Source organism: Oratosquilla oratoria, chromosome 12, assembly GCF_046742065.1.
Source record: "Oratosquilla oratoria isolate Oo_2021 chromosome 12, ASM4674206v1, whole genome shotgun sequence".
In the NCBI taxonomy this organism is placed as follows: domain Eukaryota; kingdom Metazoa; phylum Arthropoda; class Malacostraca; order Stomatopoda; family Squillidae; genus Oratosquilla; species Oratosquilla oratoria.
This window is the reverse complement of record NC_134788.1, coordinates 58,147,034-58,162,821: the sequence shown is the minus strand read 5'-3', so window position 1 is coordinate 58,162,821 and position 15,788 is coordinate 58,147,034. Positions and strand designations below refer to the sequence as shown.

The following is a 15,788-nucleotide window of genomic DNA, read 5'->3' as shown; positions in this document are numbered from 1 at the left end:
TGGTCTCGCAGTAGGAAGTCTGCTCAAGGACCAGGATGATAATGGTGGTGATAATATCAGTAAGGATAATAATAACACCAATAATAATAATAATGAATAATGATAATAAATAATAATGTGTATATATTGTGACGAATGTGGATAGGAGGGTAAAGGGAGCACGGGCTGAGGGAAATACTTTTATTCCTGACTATTTTCGCCTGAGTGGCTTCTTCCTCTGAAGAAGCCAGTCAGGCGAAACTAGTCAGGAATAAAAGTATTTCCCTCAGCCCGTGTTCCCTTTACCCCCTATCCACACACAATAATAATAATAATAATAATGATAATAATTATCATAATTATGATAGTAATAAAACTAATTATAATAATCAAAGAGGGAAATAATGAAGATAAAAGTTTCGTTTTACATTTTGCCTTTTTGTAATTATCGAATGCTGAATGAATTTGCGCATATGTAAATCAGTATCATGATTTACTATCGTTTCCCATTTTTTTTTCTTTTTGCTAAAATGTGAAGGAAGTAGCAGTGTAATATATGGAAGATACATTGATAGTGTGCAGGGAAATTTGCTTTGAACTTAGACTAACTCGTTTTGTTTTACTGCAATGTCTCCACGAGTTCCTTTTAAATTCTAAATGAAATATATTCATGTAATGTTTTATCGTCTTTGTCAATTTTTGTGTTACCAGCAAATTGACCAGAATAAAGTCATTATTATTATTTAATTTTTTTTTCTGAAAATCGAATGCCTCTCTCTCTCTCTCTTTCTCTCTCTCTCTCTCTCTCTCTCTCTCTCTCTCTCTCTCTCTCTCTCTCTCTCTCTCTCTCTCTCTCTCTCTATTTATATATATATATATATATATATATTTATATATATATATATATATATATATACATACACACACACACACACACACACACACACACACACACACACACACACACACACACACACACACACACACACACATATATATATATATATATATATATATATATATATATATATATATATATATAGTGTACATATACATATACATACACACACACACACACACACACACACACACACACACACACACACACATATATATATATATATATATATATATACATATATATATATACATATATCGAATGCCGATTACAAAGGCGGAGCATGCCGACAGGAGACCTTTTGGTCCGTATCTGGGTCGGATGCGAAAATCATAGTAATAAATCTTTAAATAAAAACTATAGTAATGTCAATAACAAATAAAATACATAAATAAATGCATATAGTTAGATAATAAACAAACAGGTAAATAGTAAATAATAATGAATTGACATATAACTAATAATAAATAAAAATCAAAACAGACAAATGATAACAAAACAAAAACAAATAATATTAAATTAATTTATAATCATTACAGCATCTTTCTTAGGTGATTCTTCAAGCTTCGAACTGAACTACATTGCACTACCTGTGCAGGAAGTTTATTCCATTCATTAACTACTCGGTTGGCAAAGTTGTTTCTACCTACTTCCAAATTGAATCTATTTTCAGACAGTTTGAGTCCATTGTTTCTTGTCTGATTCTCATTCACTGTGAAAATGTTGTCACTTTTTATGTTGTCAATTCCCTTTAGAATTTTAAAGACCTGTATCAAGTCACCTCTGAGTCTATGTTTTTTTGGGGGGGAAACAGATTCATATGTTTTAGTCGATTTTCGTATGATTATATATGTATGTATATATATATATATATATATATATATATATATATATATATATATATATATATATATATATATTCATTGAATATGCACTTGTATGTAACCTGTAAGGGGGTATATGGTATGAGTCCAATGAACGTTGGGTATCATTGTTTTGGACTACATAATGCCATTTTAGTGGTATGTAAGAAAGCATGGCATCTTATTTCACATCGAAGGCTATCTAAGTATCTATACACCAAATGCTTCTTCTCCTGTACCAGTAAGATAACCCAAGTCGAAAGGCAAGTAACCACTCCCACCCATTTCTTTCCTATCCATCACCTTTTCCTCCCTTTCATCTTAGCTCCTAATGGATGATGGGTCATTCCTGTATCCCGCCCACTGCCCTGGGTCAGATGCAATACAGCAAGACACAACACATCCACAGCAAGACCACTTCACTTCATCGGCAACCCCTCCACTCTCCGTCCCCTCATGCAGAGAAATAGAAGACGAGGAGGAAGACCATCGGGATGCATAGAAATATCGTTCAAACATAAACCCTCCCTTCCCCTTCCTTGCATCACAGTATCATTTATACATAGCCATTATCCACCCCATTTCTACTTCCTGCCTTCTTCCTTCCTTGCTCAACAGGCACCCCCCTCAACGCCCCTTTGACCCCATCCATCCATCTCATCCTTGGTCGTCCCCTCAAATTCATTCCCTCCACCTCTACCTTCAACACCTCTTTTACTAATCTTTCTTCATTCATTCTCTCCATGTGTCCAAAATGATCCCAACAATATTTCATGAACCCTATCTGCCGTCTCCTTTTTCACCCTAGCTATCCTTCTCACCTCCTCGTTTCTTACTCTACCCAACCTTGTAACCCTTATCATACTTCTCGGACATTTCATCTCAAACACATTTGAACTTTTCCTTCCTACCTCTCTTACATTCCGTGTCTTTCCCCCATACTGTGCTGTCAGCACTATTACCCCTTCGTATAATATCCTCTTTGCTTTTACTCCCAAATGCCTATTTCTTATGACACTTTTTGATCCCCCAAGGGATTTACTTCCTTCTCTTAATCTACAATTTCCCTCGACATCGAATGCACATACTTTGAATAGTGGGCATGTACAACTTGTTGCAACGTGATTGATTTATTTATGGGTTTGTTTTATTTACTTATTTGTTTTATTCATATTTAACTTTTTGTTCATTGTATTTTTCCATACGATCTCACACCAAATATGTTTTATGTTTTACAAATTAACATGCTTACATACTGTGACAACGTACAATATATATATATATATATATATTATAATAAAGTAGTAGCCTCTGTCTGTCTGTTTGTTTGTACACGAACTCCTAGGGTTTTAGAGATAGACTCCCATAACTATGTATATTCTGATACCCTATCACTCCAGGTACTTGGATAACTATATTTCTTTTCGAAAAAAATATATATATACATATTTTGGTTAGGGTTAAAGGGGGTTTATGTAGTATCCCCTGAAGTCGCGTAGTATTTTTTGTGACTGAATTAATATGATTAAACAAACCATTGTATGTATCCATAAATATTATCTACATTTGTGAAATTAATGTTGCCACAAACAATGATAGCTGTTGTAAAAAGAAAGCATGTTTATGGAATATGATTGTATAATTTTACCAAATGTTGAAATATTGGTTATTTTCATTTAATTTTTGTGCGGGCGGAAATAGTTCATTCACAAACTCCTACGTTTTTGCAGATAAACCCCTATAACTATATACATTCTGAAGATAAATAAACTAGATACATCTCTTCACCTTTCAGCTGTAGACATTTATTGTCAATCCACACACACACATACACACGCACACAAAAGAATGTGTACACATAATATTTGTGTTTGTATATGCATGTATTTTCAAACTAGGGTTTCCCAACTTCGGGAGAGGGGGGGCGCACACCTGGGAGGGGGAGTATTTTTAAGCTAGATTTAATTTTAAAAATATGTATTTTGGTTAGGGTTAAGGGTTAAAGTTAGGTGGTTTATGGTGAGGGACTACGCCAATACTGTAGTTCCCCCTTAAGTTATTATTTTTGTAACATAAGAATCAATATAATTAAAGAAACCATTGTGTTCATAGATATTATCTATATTTGTGAAAATAATGTTGCCACAAACCATGATAGGTTTTGTAAGAAAAAATTATGCAAATGTAAAATTATTGTATAATTTTACCAAATGTTGAAATATTGCTTATTTTCATTTAATTTTAGTGCGGCGGAAACTTATTATTTACAAACTCTTCCTAGGTTTTTCCTATAACCATATAATTCTGAAGATAAATAAAGTAGATACATTTCTTCACCTTTTAGCTGTAGTCAATTATTGTCAATCCACACTCTCACACACATACACAAAAGAATGTGCACATGATATTTGTGTTTTTGTATGCATGTGTTTTCAAACTATGGTTTCCCAGCCTTTGGGTAGGGGGCGCGCATCTGCGTTGGGGGATTGTTTAAAGCTACATTTCATTTAAAAAAAATTAGTTAGGGTTAAGGGTTAAAGTTAGGTATGGTATGGTTAGGGATTATTCACGAACTCGTAGAAACGCGCGGGTAATTGGCTAGTATATATATACATATGTATACAGTATATATATATATATATACATATATACATACGGGTACATATATATATGTATATATATATACATATATATATATATATATATATATATTAGTAACGTCATGCAGTTCGTGGTAATTTTGTGAAAACCGTTGGTATTTCAAATATTTCCGAACTCAAATCAATTGTACTAGTTCACTTAGATTTTCTTATTTTTTCTTCAGATACATTTTCCCCCGTTTTATGCTATGTGTTCTGTATTCACCTAATTGTAGTATACAGGAAAGGAACAATGCTCGTCGGGTCCCGTTTCCTACTCTCCAGTTTGTCATAGCAAGCTTCAAATTCATGTACAATTTCAGCTTAATTAATATCCTTGATTCCCAGTTATAATAATTAGATCTGGATTCGTGTTTTGTTCCAGTTTGGGCTATATCACTTAAGCTATTGCAAGTATTTATGCATCTGTGTGGAATTTTGTATTTCTTCGCATAATTTGGACGTACCATCCTTCTTAAAGATGTGTTCCCACGACCGACCTTTTAAATCCCTCCCACATACCAGGAGATCTCTTCTGTCAATGCAGTCTATCCCCAATGGTGACTGGAACACTGTAATCATATCGCCTCTTTCTCTTCGGTCTTTCAAAGTTGGCAGACCCACTGCTTTTAGTCTCTCCTCACATGGTTTATCTGCCAGGCAGGCTGGGGACCGGTTTGGTTGCTGCCTTTTGTATTCTCTTGACCCTGCATACATGCTTCACTCTGTGTGGGGACCATACCACTGATGTATATTCCAGTATTGGGCGGGTCAGGGACTTTGTGTTTTTTTTTTTTTTTTTTTGTTTTTTTTTTTTCATCGTCTATTCATCCATATAGTGAAAAGCCAGTTCAGTCTTCTGCAGCAGTCGCACGTCCCTTCCACAATGCTGCTGCTCTGTCTGTCTGTCTGTCTGTCTGTCTGTCAGGTGACAGGTTGTCTTTCATCAAGACTCTCAAATCTTTGTCCTCTTTTGTTTTTGTGGTGGATTCACTTCGCATTAGATATTTTGGGGGGATGGTCTTTTGCCACTGCTGCCCATATCCAGTATCTTTCGGTATTGAACTTCATTTCTCATTCTTGTCTCCATGCAAAAATAGTGTCTAGACCTTTTTGCAACACTCTGCAGATCTCGTTTTTCATCCCTCTCGTGATTTTGGCGTCATCTGCAAACACGTTGGCACAGGTTGTTGTACCTTCCATCATGTCATTAACATAGACAAGAAACCTCATTGGCTAAAACACTGAACCTAGTGGAACTCCGCTCGTTACTCTTGTCCATATTGACATCTGATCCTTTACTACTGTCTTCGTATGTCTTTCCTTGGAAAAATATTTCACCCATTTGAGTAGTTTGCCTCGCAGTTCTCTAACGTGCTCCAATTTAGCATAAGTCGACTGTGAGGTATTTTACCCTTCTCTAGGCCGAGGTACATACAGTTCATCCACGCCCCTGTGTTCTAATGGTATACTTGTGTGATAATATATGTTTATACTATGATAATGTTTATATACATACATACATACATACATACATACATACATACATACATATATATATATATATATATATATATATATTTTTTTTTTTTTTCCCTCCAGGATGGAGTGCCCGAGTTGCTTTAAAACATTCGACAAGGATCGACGACCACGCGTGCTGTCGTGTGGCCATTCCTTTTGTCTCTCTTGTCTGCGGAAAGCCCACAATTTGAGCGGTGGTGTAGTGTCCTGTTTCCAGTGCACAAAGGAAGAATACTATGGAGATGTGGACAAAATCCCCACCAGAGATCTCACAGAGGAGGAGGAAAAGCCACGTTCGGGCAATTGCCCCACCCATGGAGGACAGGTACTGTCTTTGTGGTGTACAGAATGTCGCCAGGACATGTGTCCCGCGTGCAGGCCCTTCCACCAGGACCTGAAGCACCAGGTGGTTGAGTGCTCGGAGGCCAGAAGCCTTCTTTTGTCCAAGTATAGCTCCGGCGGACAAGATTTCCACGAGTGTTTGGTCAGTGTCGAAGCAGCCATACGAGAAGTTATAAAAATGGCTCAAAGTTTAATGGATCCTCTCGGTCAAACGCTCACCATAGTCCAGCGTCACATCAAGGAAACTGAAGACCAAAATAAGGTCCTGGAGAGATCTTCCTCCCTTGTGGCTGTTGAAGATTTGCTCCAACAGAAGTCACGTCGCTGGAATAGAAATCGAGTTGCCCTCGAAATGCAGGTAAGCAGATTCGGTACCTCTAAGTATTTATTTTATCTATTTCAAGTGTTATAGATGGTGCCTATGAATTACTGCAGACATAAAATATCGAGAAGTAAAAGGGGATTGATCGCATGGTAGTTTTTGTCGTTTAATGTCCATCTACCTGCTTGAGAAGCTCGGTGATTCGAAAAAGAGTTCGGTGCATAACGAATGCTCAAGAAATTAATAAAGAAATGAACTTGCAAACAGTCAAATTATATGAACAAATAGAATACATATGTTTATCCAAATCAATAAACCTCAAATTGTATTCCACTGAGATGACATAACGCTTCAGTTTAGTAAAGACAGGCGATATGACGTAATGTCACACCACGGCATGGTCAGAACAACAAGTCTTCAAAATGCGTTCAAGATTGTCAATCTAAAGTTGTTAGCTATTACCCTAAGGAACAACGAATACTCTGGAAATAATACAAGCGGCAAGGATACGGAATAAATATATTACATTCTTAAATTTTGTCATGTCATAGCTTACTTTAGCTTGTCCATTTTAACATTGTGGGAATAAAAATGATATCCCTTGGAATGACATATCAGGCGAAAAATGACCTGAATAAGACACGAGGGTCAGAAATGAGTTATTCTGTAATAGTTGATATCTGGTTCTCTTGTCATCTGACGACGAAACTATTTACAATAAGATGCCACCATACCCCTCTTCCTTTTATTTACTTGTATGTTGTATATACATGGCAGATGCAGGATCACATGTCGTCAGTAGGAGCGTTCGAATCATCAGTGAAAAATCTTCGGCGACTGCTGAACAAGGCAAGCAACGGTTCTGCCAACATTGAAGAAACGAGAACGAAGAGAGTCGTAGAGCCGCCAGGGTGGATGCAATGTACAATACTCTAACCGCTTTGATTCTGTATGCGCAGAATAAACCAGTTCCCCTCAAAACAAGGAGGTGTAATGGTACCCAGCAAAGATGAAATAACAGACCAACATCATATCTATTGAGGTACTGCCGATTAACCCATGACACTGCGATGACAAGATTCTTGTCATTTGGTCAAATAAAACAAAAAATCATAAAACACCAAAATGTTTGATCAGAAAAATATGACGTCAGCAGTTCTCGCGAGCGAAGCGAGGACTGCTGACGTCATATTTTTCTGATCAAACATTTTGGTGTTTTATGATTTTTTTTTTTTTTTTTTTTTTATTTGACCAAATGACAATAATCTTGGCATCGCAGTTTAATGGGTTAATCAATTAAGAAATGTCGAGCCGGTTATGTCAACTCAGATTTCCAGAGTTGGTCTGAATAATAAAGTTATCCGTGTGTATGCCATGCGCGATCGATCGATTTGCACGATCAATTGATCGCGCTGCGCCATCGGTCGATCCATCCAAGGTCTAAATATACAGGTCAGACCGTTTGAATTCTTGTGCGCAGCTTCTGACGTCATTTGGCTGAGTCCATTTTCTCTTTGTGAAACACTGAAGAAAACTGTGAAACGCCAAGGAAGACAGGAACTATAATATTTTATATATACTATATATTCATATATATAGACAGGAACTATAATATTTTATATATATATATATATTATATAATATTTGTCAGTATATAACTAATTGCGTGGAGCTGTGCGAGCGAAGGCAACGTCTTTCCTATACGCTGCACCAGCTTCAACTGACAGCTATAGGACCCGCCAACCCCACTTTGAACAGCCAGGTGACGTTCACGGGCCCGCTGCGCCAACTCCCTCGAAATTCGGTCGGAAGTGGTTAGACCTTATATTCTTAGATCTTGGGTCGATCCATCGTTCGGGCAGCAATCGATCGATTTTCGCGCAACGCATTCGATGGATGTCCCTATCCTGATCACTATACCAGTTCCAAACCAATAAATTCCATGAAAACAGTGGTCATTGTACGATTTTAAACTATTATTTTATTATTATATCATGACGTGGTCATTTTCCCAATTTTACAAATTCAAATATTATTGTGATTTAGTTAGCGTGGGCTCTTCATCCTTCTTTGTACTTGACATGTTTGATCATAACGCATCAGGTTTTATTGCACAACGTCTGTTTGTCGGCATCTCTCTGGGCTATTTTAAATGAACATAATACTAGTATGGTCCGCCGTTGTTCTGTCCTCGTTCCCTGTCTTGCTGATGATTTAGTCAGCATGACACGAATTATTGAAGAGAGTGAGGAGCTGGTCAATTGAAATCGCTGATGATTTAGTCAGCAGAACAGTGACACTAATTACTGAAGAGGTTGTGATATAGTGAGGAGTTGGTGAGTTCAAATCGCTGATGATTTTGTCAGCAAGAGAGACTGACACGTACTAATTACTGTAGAGGATGTGATATAGTGAGAAATTGGTCAATTCAAGTCGTTGATGATTTAGTTATTAGAAGAGGAAAATTCTGTATTTTTAGAACAAAGATTAAACTTTATAGCGAGTTAAAAATAAAACAGATGAATTTTCGAATGCCAAACTTAAAATGCTCTGGTTTGTTCTTTTATTTTTTCGTTAGTTTGTTGTAGTTAAATAGATGGTCTTTTTTCCAAATCCGGCAGTTTAAATATGAAATTGTGTATGTGGGGCTATCATGTCCAACTAGAAACTTTTGTGTGTATTTTAAAGATTCCTTGGTTACCACAACAGCTAGTTTAAAGGAAATGAAAAAGAGAAAGGAATAAGCGCTAAAATCATAATTCTTAAGAACGTTGAATATTCAAAGTTAAATGATCTATACTAAAATGTCCTCTGCTGCTGCCTAGTGAGATGGGTTAGCTTGATGAAAAGATGCCATCAATTACTAAAATATTGAAGAGAAATATTTACTGATTAAGCTAATTAACGAATTTCATTGGTTCGGGTTGGTAACGATTCAATAATAGTTGAAGACAAAGTTTCAGTATTTTGTGCATCCCCGTACATAACATAAAGTCCTATAAGTTTGTTTTTGGTGGCTAAGGCTCTAGATTAGGGCTAGGCAAATTGACATGCATCATATTACCAATTAAAATGCCAAATATAAATGAAAATCGGTATATCTACCAAAAACTACCAGGAGATAACTTTTTGAAAAAGTAAAATATCGTGGCTCTCATACTTACTGTGAGATCACTGGTCAGGCCTCCTTTACAGCCTTCACTCCTCTGTTTAACACAATGCCATCTTACATAATATTTTCTTTTATTTCTTAACATACATGTAACCATTGTAACACAATTTGACTCCACCCCTAGTTGTCTCTATGACCTCCATGGTAACATGAACATGTAAGCCTATACTTCTCAGAGTCTTGGAATAAATTGAAATGGTAGCTACTGGCCTTTCTTTTATATGATACTGGATGAAGAAGTGTCAATAATATGCAGGTAAAAACGTAAGCAAAAGGTAAATTACATTTAATAAGTGTAAGTTTGCTAATTGCTATAAATCATAAAAATATATCATCTATAAGTTCAAATAAACATGTAATGCTTTACAACTATCTAAAATGTAAACTAATATTTTATAAATTTTTAGATAAACTTTGCTATGAAAACCTGCAATTCAAATATACATATGATTCTAAAACTATTCAAAACATTTATCCACTCATAATAATCTCACCTCAATGTTCAAACAATGAAAAAACATTTGTTTGAACAAACTTGATTAAGAAAAAAATCAAAACGCAATCAGGGGTCCCTCAAACTTGAAACAAATCAAGAAAAACATTTCTTTAATGAAATAAAATCAATTAGGAATCCTTCAAAGGAAATAAGATTACCCCCAAAATAAACTGTTATCATTATCTTTCATCAAAATTTTTGTTTCCAATGCCAATCAATGCACACTCTCTCACATAAGATCTGGCTTCGTGTTACATTTCGTCAATTCAGCACTCTCTCGATATCCTAACCTATGTTTACAAAACACATGGCGTCAGGCGAGAATATGCAACTCTGCACTTTCTATTCGGTCATTGTTTCAAAGCATCCAAGTGATTAAATGTGCATATATTTTCACTTACCCCTCTGTGTACTTCAATGTCTACCTCCTCAATCTACCGGCCTGGCCTCTTACAGGGTTTTTTTTTGTCCATGCAAGAGACACCAACCATTGTATTGGCTGGGATAATATAAACTTTTCATCCACCCTTAAAAAAGAACATTATCGAATCTAATTTCATCTTAAGCACCTTTGATGATGATACTAACTTGAGTTTAGATGTGTATAACCTAGATAATTTCAACATCAATAGGATAATGAAGCAATATCTTGACAGTCTGCCATGATATTTCTTTGGACCTAAATGTCTCATGGGAATTTTGGTCACCTACATATCATCGTTATATATCTATTCGTTTATCTATTTTGTTATATATTTGTATGTATGGAGTATGTACATTTTTGTATATATACAATATATATATATATATATATATATATATATATACGTGTGTGTGTGTGTGTGTGTGTGTGTGTGTGTGTGTGTGTGTGTGTGTGTGTGTGTGTGTGTATACATAAATACAGAAATAAGTAAGAAAATGGGGAAGGTCACATCAACATATATGCACTTCGGTGACTGTCGTGCATAGAAAATATATACATATAGATATATAGACACACATGTATATAAATGCATACAAAAGTGCTCATACTATATACATACAATTATAGATAACAAAATAGATAAATTAATAAATAAATAAAGATGACGTGTATGCGACCAAAAGCCCCAACAGGTATTTAGGCCCAAAAAGATACTATGATACAATGTCATGGTATTGTTTGACTATTCTGTTAATGAGGAATTTATCTAGTATTATCATCAAAAGTGCTTATTATTAAACTAGATTTGGCAATGCTTCTTTTTAGGGAGAATTACAATATATATACATATATATATATATATATATATATATATATATATATACATATGTGTATATATATATATATATACATATATATATATGTATGTATATATATATGTATATATATGTATATACATACATACGTACATACATACATACATACATACATACATACATACGTACGTACGTACATAAATACATACATACGTACGTACATAAATACATACAAACATACGAAACTACCGCGATCTATGGCATATTGAAGAAAAGTACAGAAAATACAACTGCTAAGATTTGTAGGTCCTGTTCTCTTCAGGCCTTTCATTGCCTTTCTTGCTTGTCTCTTCCACTCTCTTCTTTCATACTCCTCATTTTACTATACGTATAAATATCTATATCAATACTATTCATCTTGCTGTTTTATATAACTCTATTTACCAGCGAAGCCTTATTTCTTCTCGCATGCCATAGAAAACGAATCTCAAGCGTTGATGACGTCATGTCGCTTCTCTCTGACCACAAGATGCCGCGCTGGAGAATTAGCAGGTACGGTCAGCCTCAAAACGAATCGATTTATCTTTTGTCAAGTACTGAAGGTGTATTTTTGCTTCTGTATCATTTAACAGACTTAATATTAACATTATAACCTTCCAATATACAGTATTATGGGCTATAACATAGTCACAAATATACGGGCTGATTACCTTACCCGTGGGAGTTTTCGTTGAAGTCTCTGCAGTATCGATATGATATATATATAGTACTAATTACCTTCAATAAGTGCACGGCGCCGTGGTGTGATGGCACACACGGATGGCACAATATCAGCGGATTAAAGTTCGAATCTCGGCGGTGCCGTGCTTTTGCTTTTTTCTCTCTTTTTTCATGTCACGGTCGTCCAGTGGTTAGGATCACTGGGCTGCGTCCCGATGGTCCCGAGTTCGAAACCCGGGAGTTGCCATTCCGCTTTCAATGGAAGCACGCTTTGGTAGACGTCACTGGAAATCTTGTTCTTTGAATTAATACTCACTGCCAAATTTAACTGATAAAGGTATTCGTATCAAAATGCATATATTCACTCCATGAAATAACAGTGCAATTAATGACGCAGAGTGAGGAAAAATATGTGAAAGACATGTATGATCGTATTTCCGTTGAGGCTGGTCAGAGGCAAGCGACATGACGTCACAAATTTTCTGCGATCGTTTTCTATTGAGTTTATATTATAGTTCAGAAGCATTAGCCATAATATTGGTAAAAAGTGGAAAACATTCTACGACGCGGACTTTTTCACCACGATCCAAGAATATAATGCACTTTAACATGCCAAAAGTTTCAACTCAAAAATCTCGTCCAAAGTACATGCCACCTTTGTTCTGACGCTCTTCCTAGATGCCCTGAAAGCTGGTGTAGTATATCCGTATACTTATACTTATATGATATATATATTTATATCTATATATATATATATATATATATATATATATATATATATATATATATATATATATGTGTGTGTAAATAATTCAATCTACCTCTCTGTCTGTCTCTTTGTCTGTCTGAGGGCAGGCAGAGAAGAAGCAAAAACAAATTGGCACAGAAATGGAAGTGGGCAAAAACAGGTTGGCAGCCACATACACAGGCAGGCAGGCAGGCAGGCAGAAATATGCAGGCAGAGGCTGGCAGTAACTGGCAGGTAGGTACAGGCAGGCACATGCAGGCAGGTATAGTGACGGAAGCAAATGCAGGCCAGTAAGGCAAGCAAATGCAGGCAGACACAGGCAGGTAGGCAGGTGGGCACAGGCAGGCACAGTCAAGCATGCATAGGCAGTTAGGTACAAGCAGGTTGGCAAGCACAGGTAGGCAGACACGCACAGGAAGGCTTACAGGCACAGGCAGGCAGGCAGGCAGGCAGGCACAGAGAGTCAGGTACAGGCAGGCATGTAGATACAGGCAGATACAGGCAGGATGGTACAGGCAAGCAGTCATGCAGGCATAGTCAGGCAAGCATAGGCAGGTGCAGGTAGGAAAATATAGGCAAGCAGACACGGGAAGGCAAGCGTAGGTAGGCAGGCACAGGCAAGAAAACACAGACAGGAAGGCACAGGCAGGAAGTCATGCACAGTCAGGTATGCAGACATAGGCAGTTATGCAGGCACAGGCAACCAAGCACAGATAGAAAAGCACAGGACCCACCAGGAAGCCCCCACTAGTGCTGGGCAAATACCGCTAATTTCAATATCGAAATCATTGGTGAACAACAATACAGTTACCGAAATTACCGACAGTTTACCGGTAAAAGACCCGTGAGGTAGTAGTGACGTCACAAGTTCGAGTCGAGTTCGAAAAATCAATGTTTTTGTCCTTTAATAAGCTATATCTATGGTTCTATTTTACATATTGTTTTTATTGTTATGTCATTGTAAAGGGAAAAGGTCATACTTTAATTGGTGCTACTATAGTATGCTATCTAGTATCTACCGCGCGAGTGAGTGAATGGAGGGTGTCTGAGGGTGGGTGTGGTGTAAACATTTTCGTTCGTCTGTCTGCATGCATGGGTTCATGTTTGGAGGTGGTAGTGGTAGGCAGCTACCGGTAAAGTTACAGGTTTTATTCAACAACCTTAACGATAGCTTACCGGCAAACATTCTGCTACCGTTAAAGCTTCGTTAACCGATAACTCGATAAGCTATACCATAACATTCAGAGAGCGGTAAGCACGTCTCGGCTTGGTGGTACTGAGTGACGGTAGTGACGGGCCCAGTACCCCACTAATTTTACCGGTTAAACTTTTATCATTAAGCAAGTATGTACCGCTAAGGTCTCGGTAAAAAAAAAATTGACCATTAAAACCGTTTTTTTCGGCACTTTTTTTAATTTCTCAAACGAATTAAAGTTATTTCTATGATCAGCATACGATACTGTATTTATAGTGAAAGTTTCATAAAAAATCACATACACACACCTGTCCAGGGCTGAAATAATTTCAGTATCGCTGAGCTCCGAGTCGTTACTCCAACTCTCGTGGGAGGGGAGTTGAGGGGGAGGTGTGTGTAGGGTCACAGCAGTACCCATAGATCGGTCATACGAGCTCTGAGCTGTTCCGAGAGGGAAATAGCTGTCGATCACGTATATATATATACACATATACATATATATATATATATATTTATATATATGTATATATATATATATATATATATATATATATATATATATATATGTATATAATGGGTCTTCGTTTGGCGACACGCGGATTTTTTTTTTTTTTTTGGTGAAACTTTCACAATTAATACAGTTTCGTATGCTAATCACCGAAATAACATTGTATTCTATTGAGTAATTAAAAAGAGTGCCGAAAAAAATGATTTTAATGATAAAAACTTACCGAGACCTTAGCGGTACATACTTGCTTAATGATAAAAGTTTAACCGGTAAAATTAGCGGGGCACTGGGCCTGTCACCACCGTCACTCAGTACCACCAAGCCGAGACGTGCTTACTGAAGTTACCGCTCTCTGAGTGTTATGGTATAGCTTATCGAGTTGTCGGTTAACGAAGCTTTACCGGTAACAGAATTTTTGTCGGTTTGTTGCCGATAAAACCGGTAATTTCACCGGTAGCTGCCCACCACTACTTCCCACCCTCAAACCGTTCAGTATCCGCCAAACCAAGGTCTAAGTAAACAGGTCTAACCGCTGGAGCAGTTCTGCGCAGCTTCTGACGTCATTTGGATGCGTCCATTTTCTCTTTGTGATACACTGAAGAAAACTGTGAAACGCCAAGGAAGACAGGAACTATAATATTTTATATATCATATATATATATATATATATTATATATCATATATATTATATATTCATATATATAGACAGGAACTATAATATTTTATATATATTTATATGTATATTTTATATAATATTTGTCAGAATATAACTAATTGAGTGGAGCGGTGCGAGCGAAGGCGACGTCATTTTCCAACGACGGACCAGCTTCAACTGACAGCTATAGGACCCGCTAACCTCACTTTGAACAGCCAGGTGACGTTCACGGGCCCGCTGCGCCAACTCCCTCGAAATTCGGTCGGAAGTGGTTAGACCTTATATTCTTAGATCTTGCGCCAAACCAGACACCCCACCAGCTACGACGGCACAAATCAGCCCTGCCTGTCATGAACAGTCACTCCGGCCGCGACGAACGCCCCCCTGCCCACAGTAACGGTCACTTACCTTGTCAATCCTTTCCCAGTGGTCACAGTTCCCCCCACCCACCCACCTAAGTATCCTTCCCCAGTATTCAAAATGTCCTTTCC

General features: G+C 37.0%; 1 protein-coding gene across 1 annotated transcript; it reads left to right on the top strand.

Annotated features, from left to right (window-relative positions):
* The first annotated feature begins 5,982 nt into the window (after positions 1–5,982).
* LOC143030426 (tripartite motif-containing 13-like) lies at positions 5,983–7,682 on the top strand. Its single transcript, XM_076193573.1, has 2 exons — positions 5,983–6,600; positions 7,342–7,682. The coding sequence occupies exons 1-2, from the start codon at positions 5,983–5,985 to the stop codon at positions 7,498–7,500; spliced, it is 777 nt and encodes a 258-aa protein (XP_076049688.1). The 3' UTR covers positions 7,501–7,682.
* The last annotated feature ends 8,106 nt before the right edge of the window (positions 7,683–15,788 follow it).

Excerpts from the sequence above, each read along its gene's own strand:
- LOC143030426 (XM_076193573.1), top strand. The coding sequence starts at position 5,983 with ATGGAGTGCCCGAGTTGCTTTAAAACATTCGACAAGGATCGACGACCA. Across the intron at positions 6,601-7,341 it reads GAGTTGCCCTCGAAATGCAG|ATGCAGGATCACATGTCGTC; the intron begins GTAAGCAGATTC and ends TATACATGGCAG.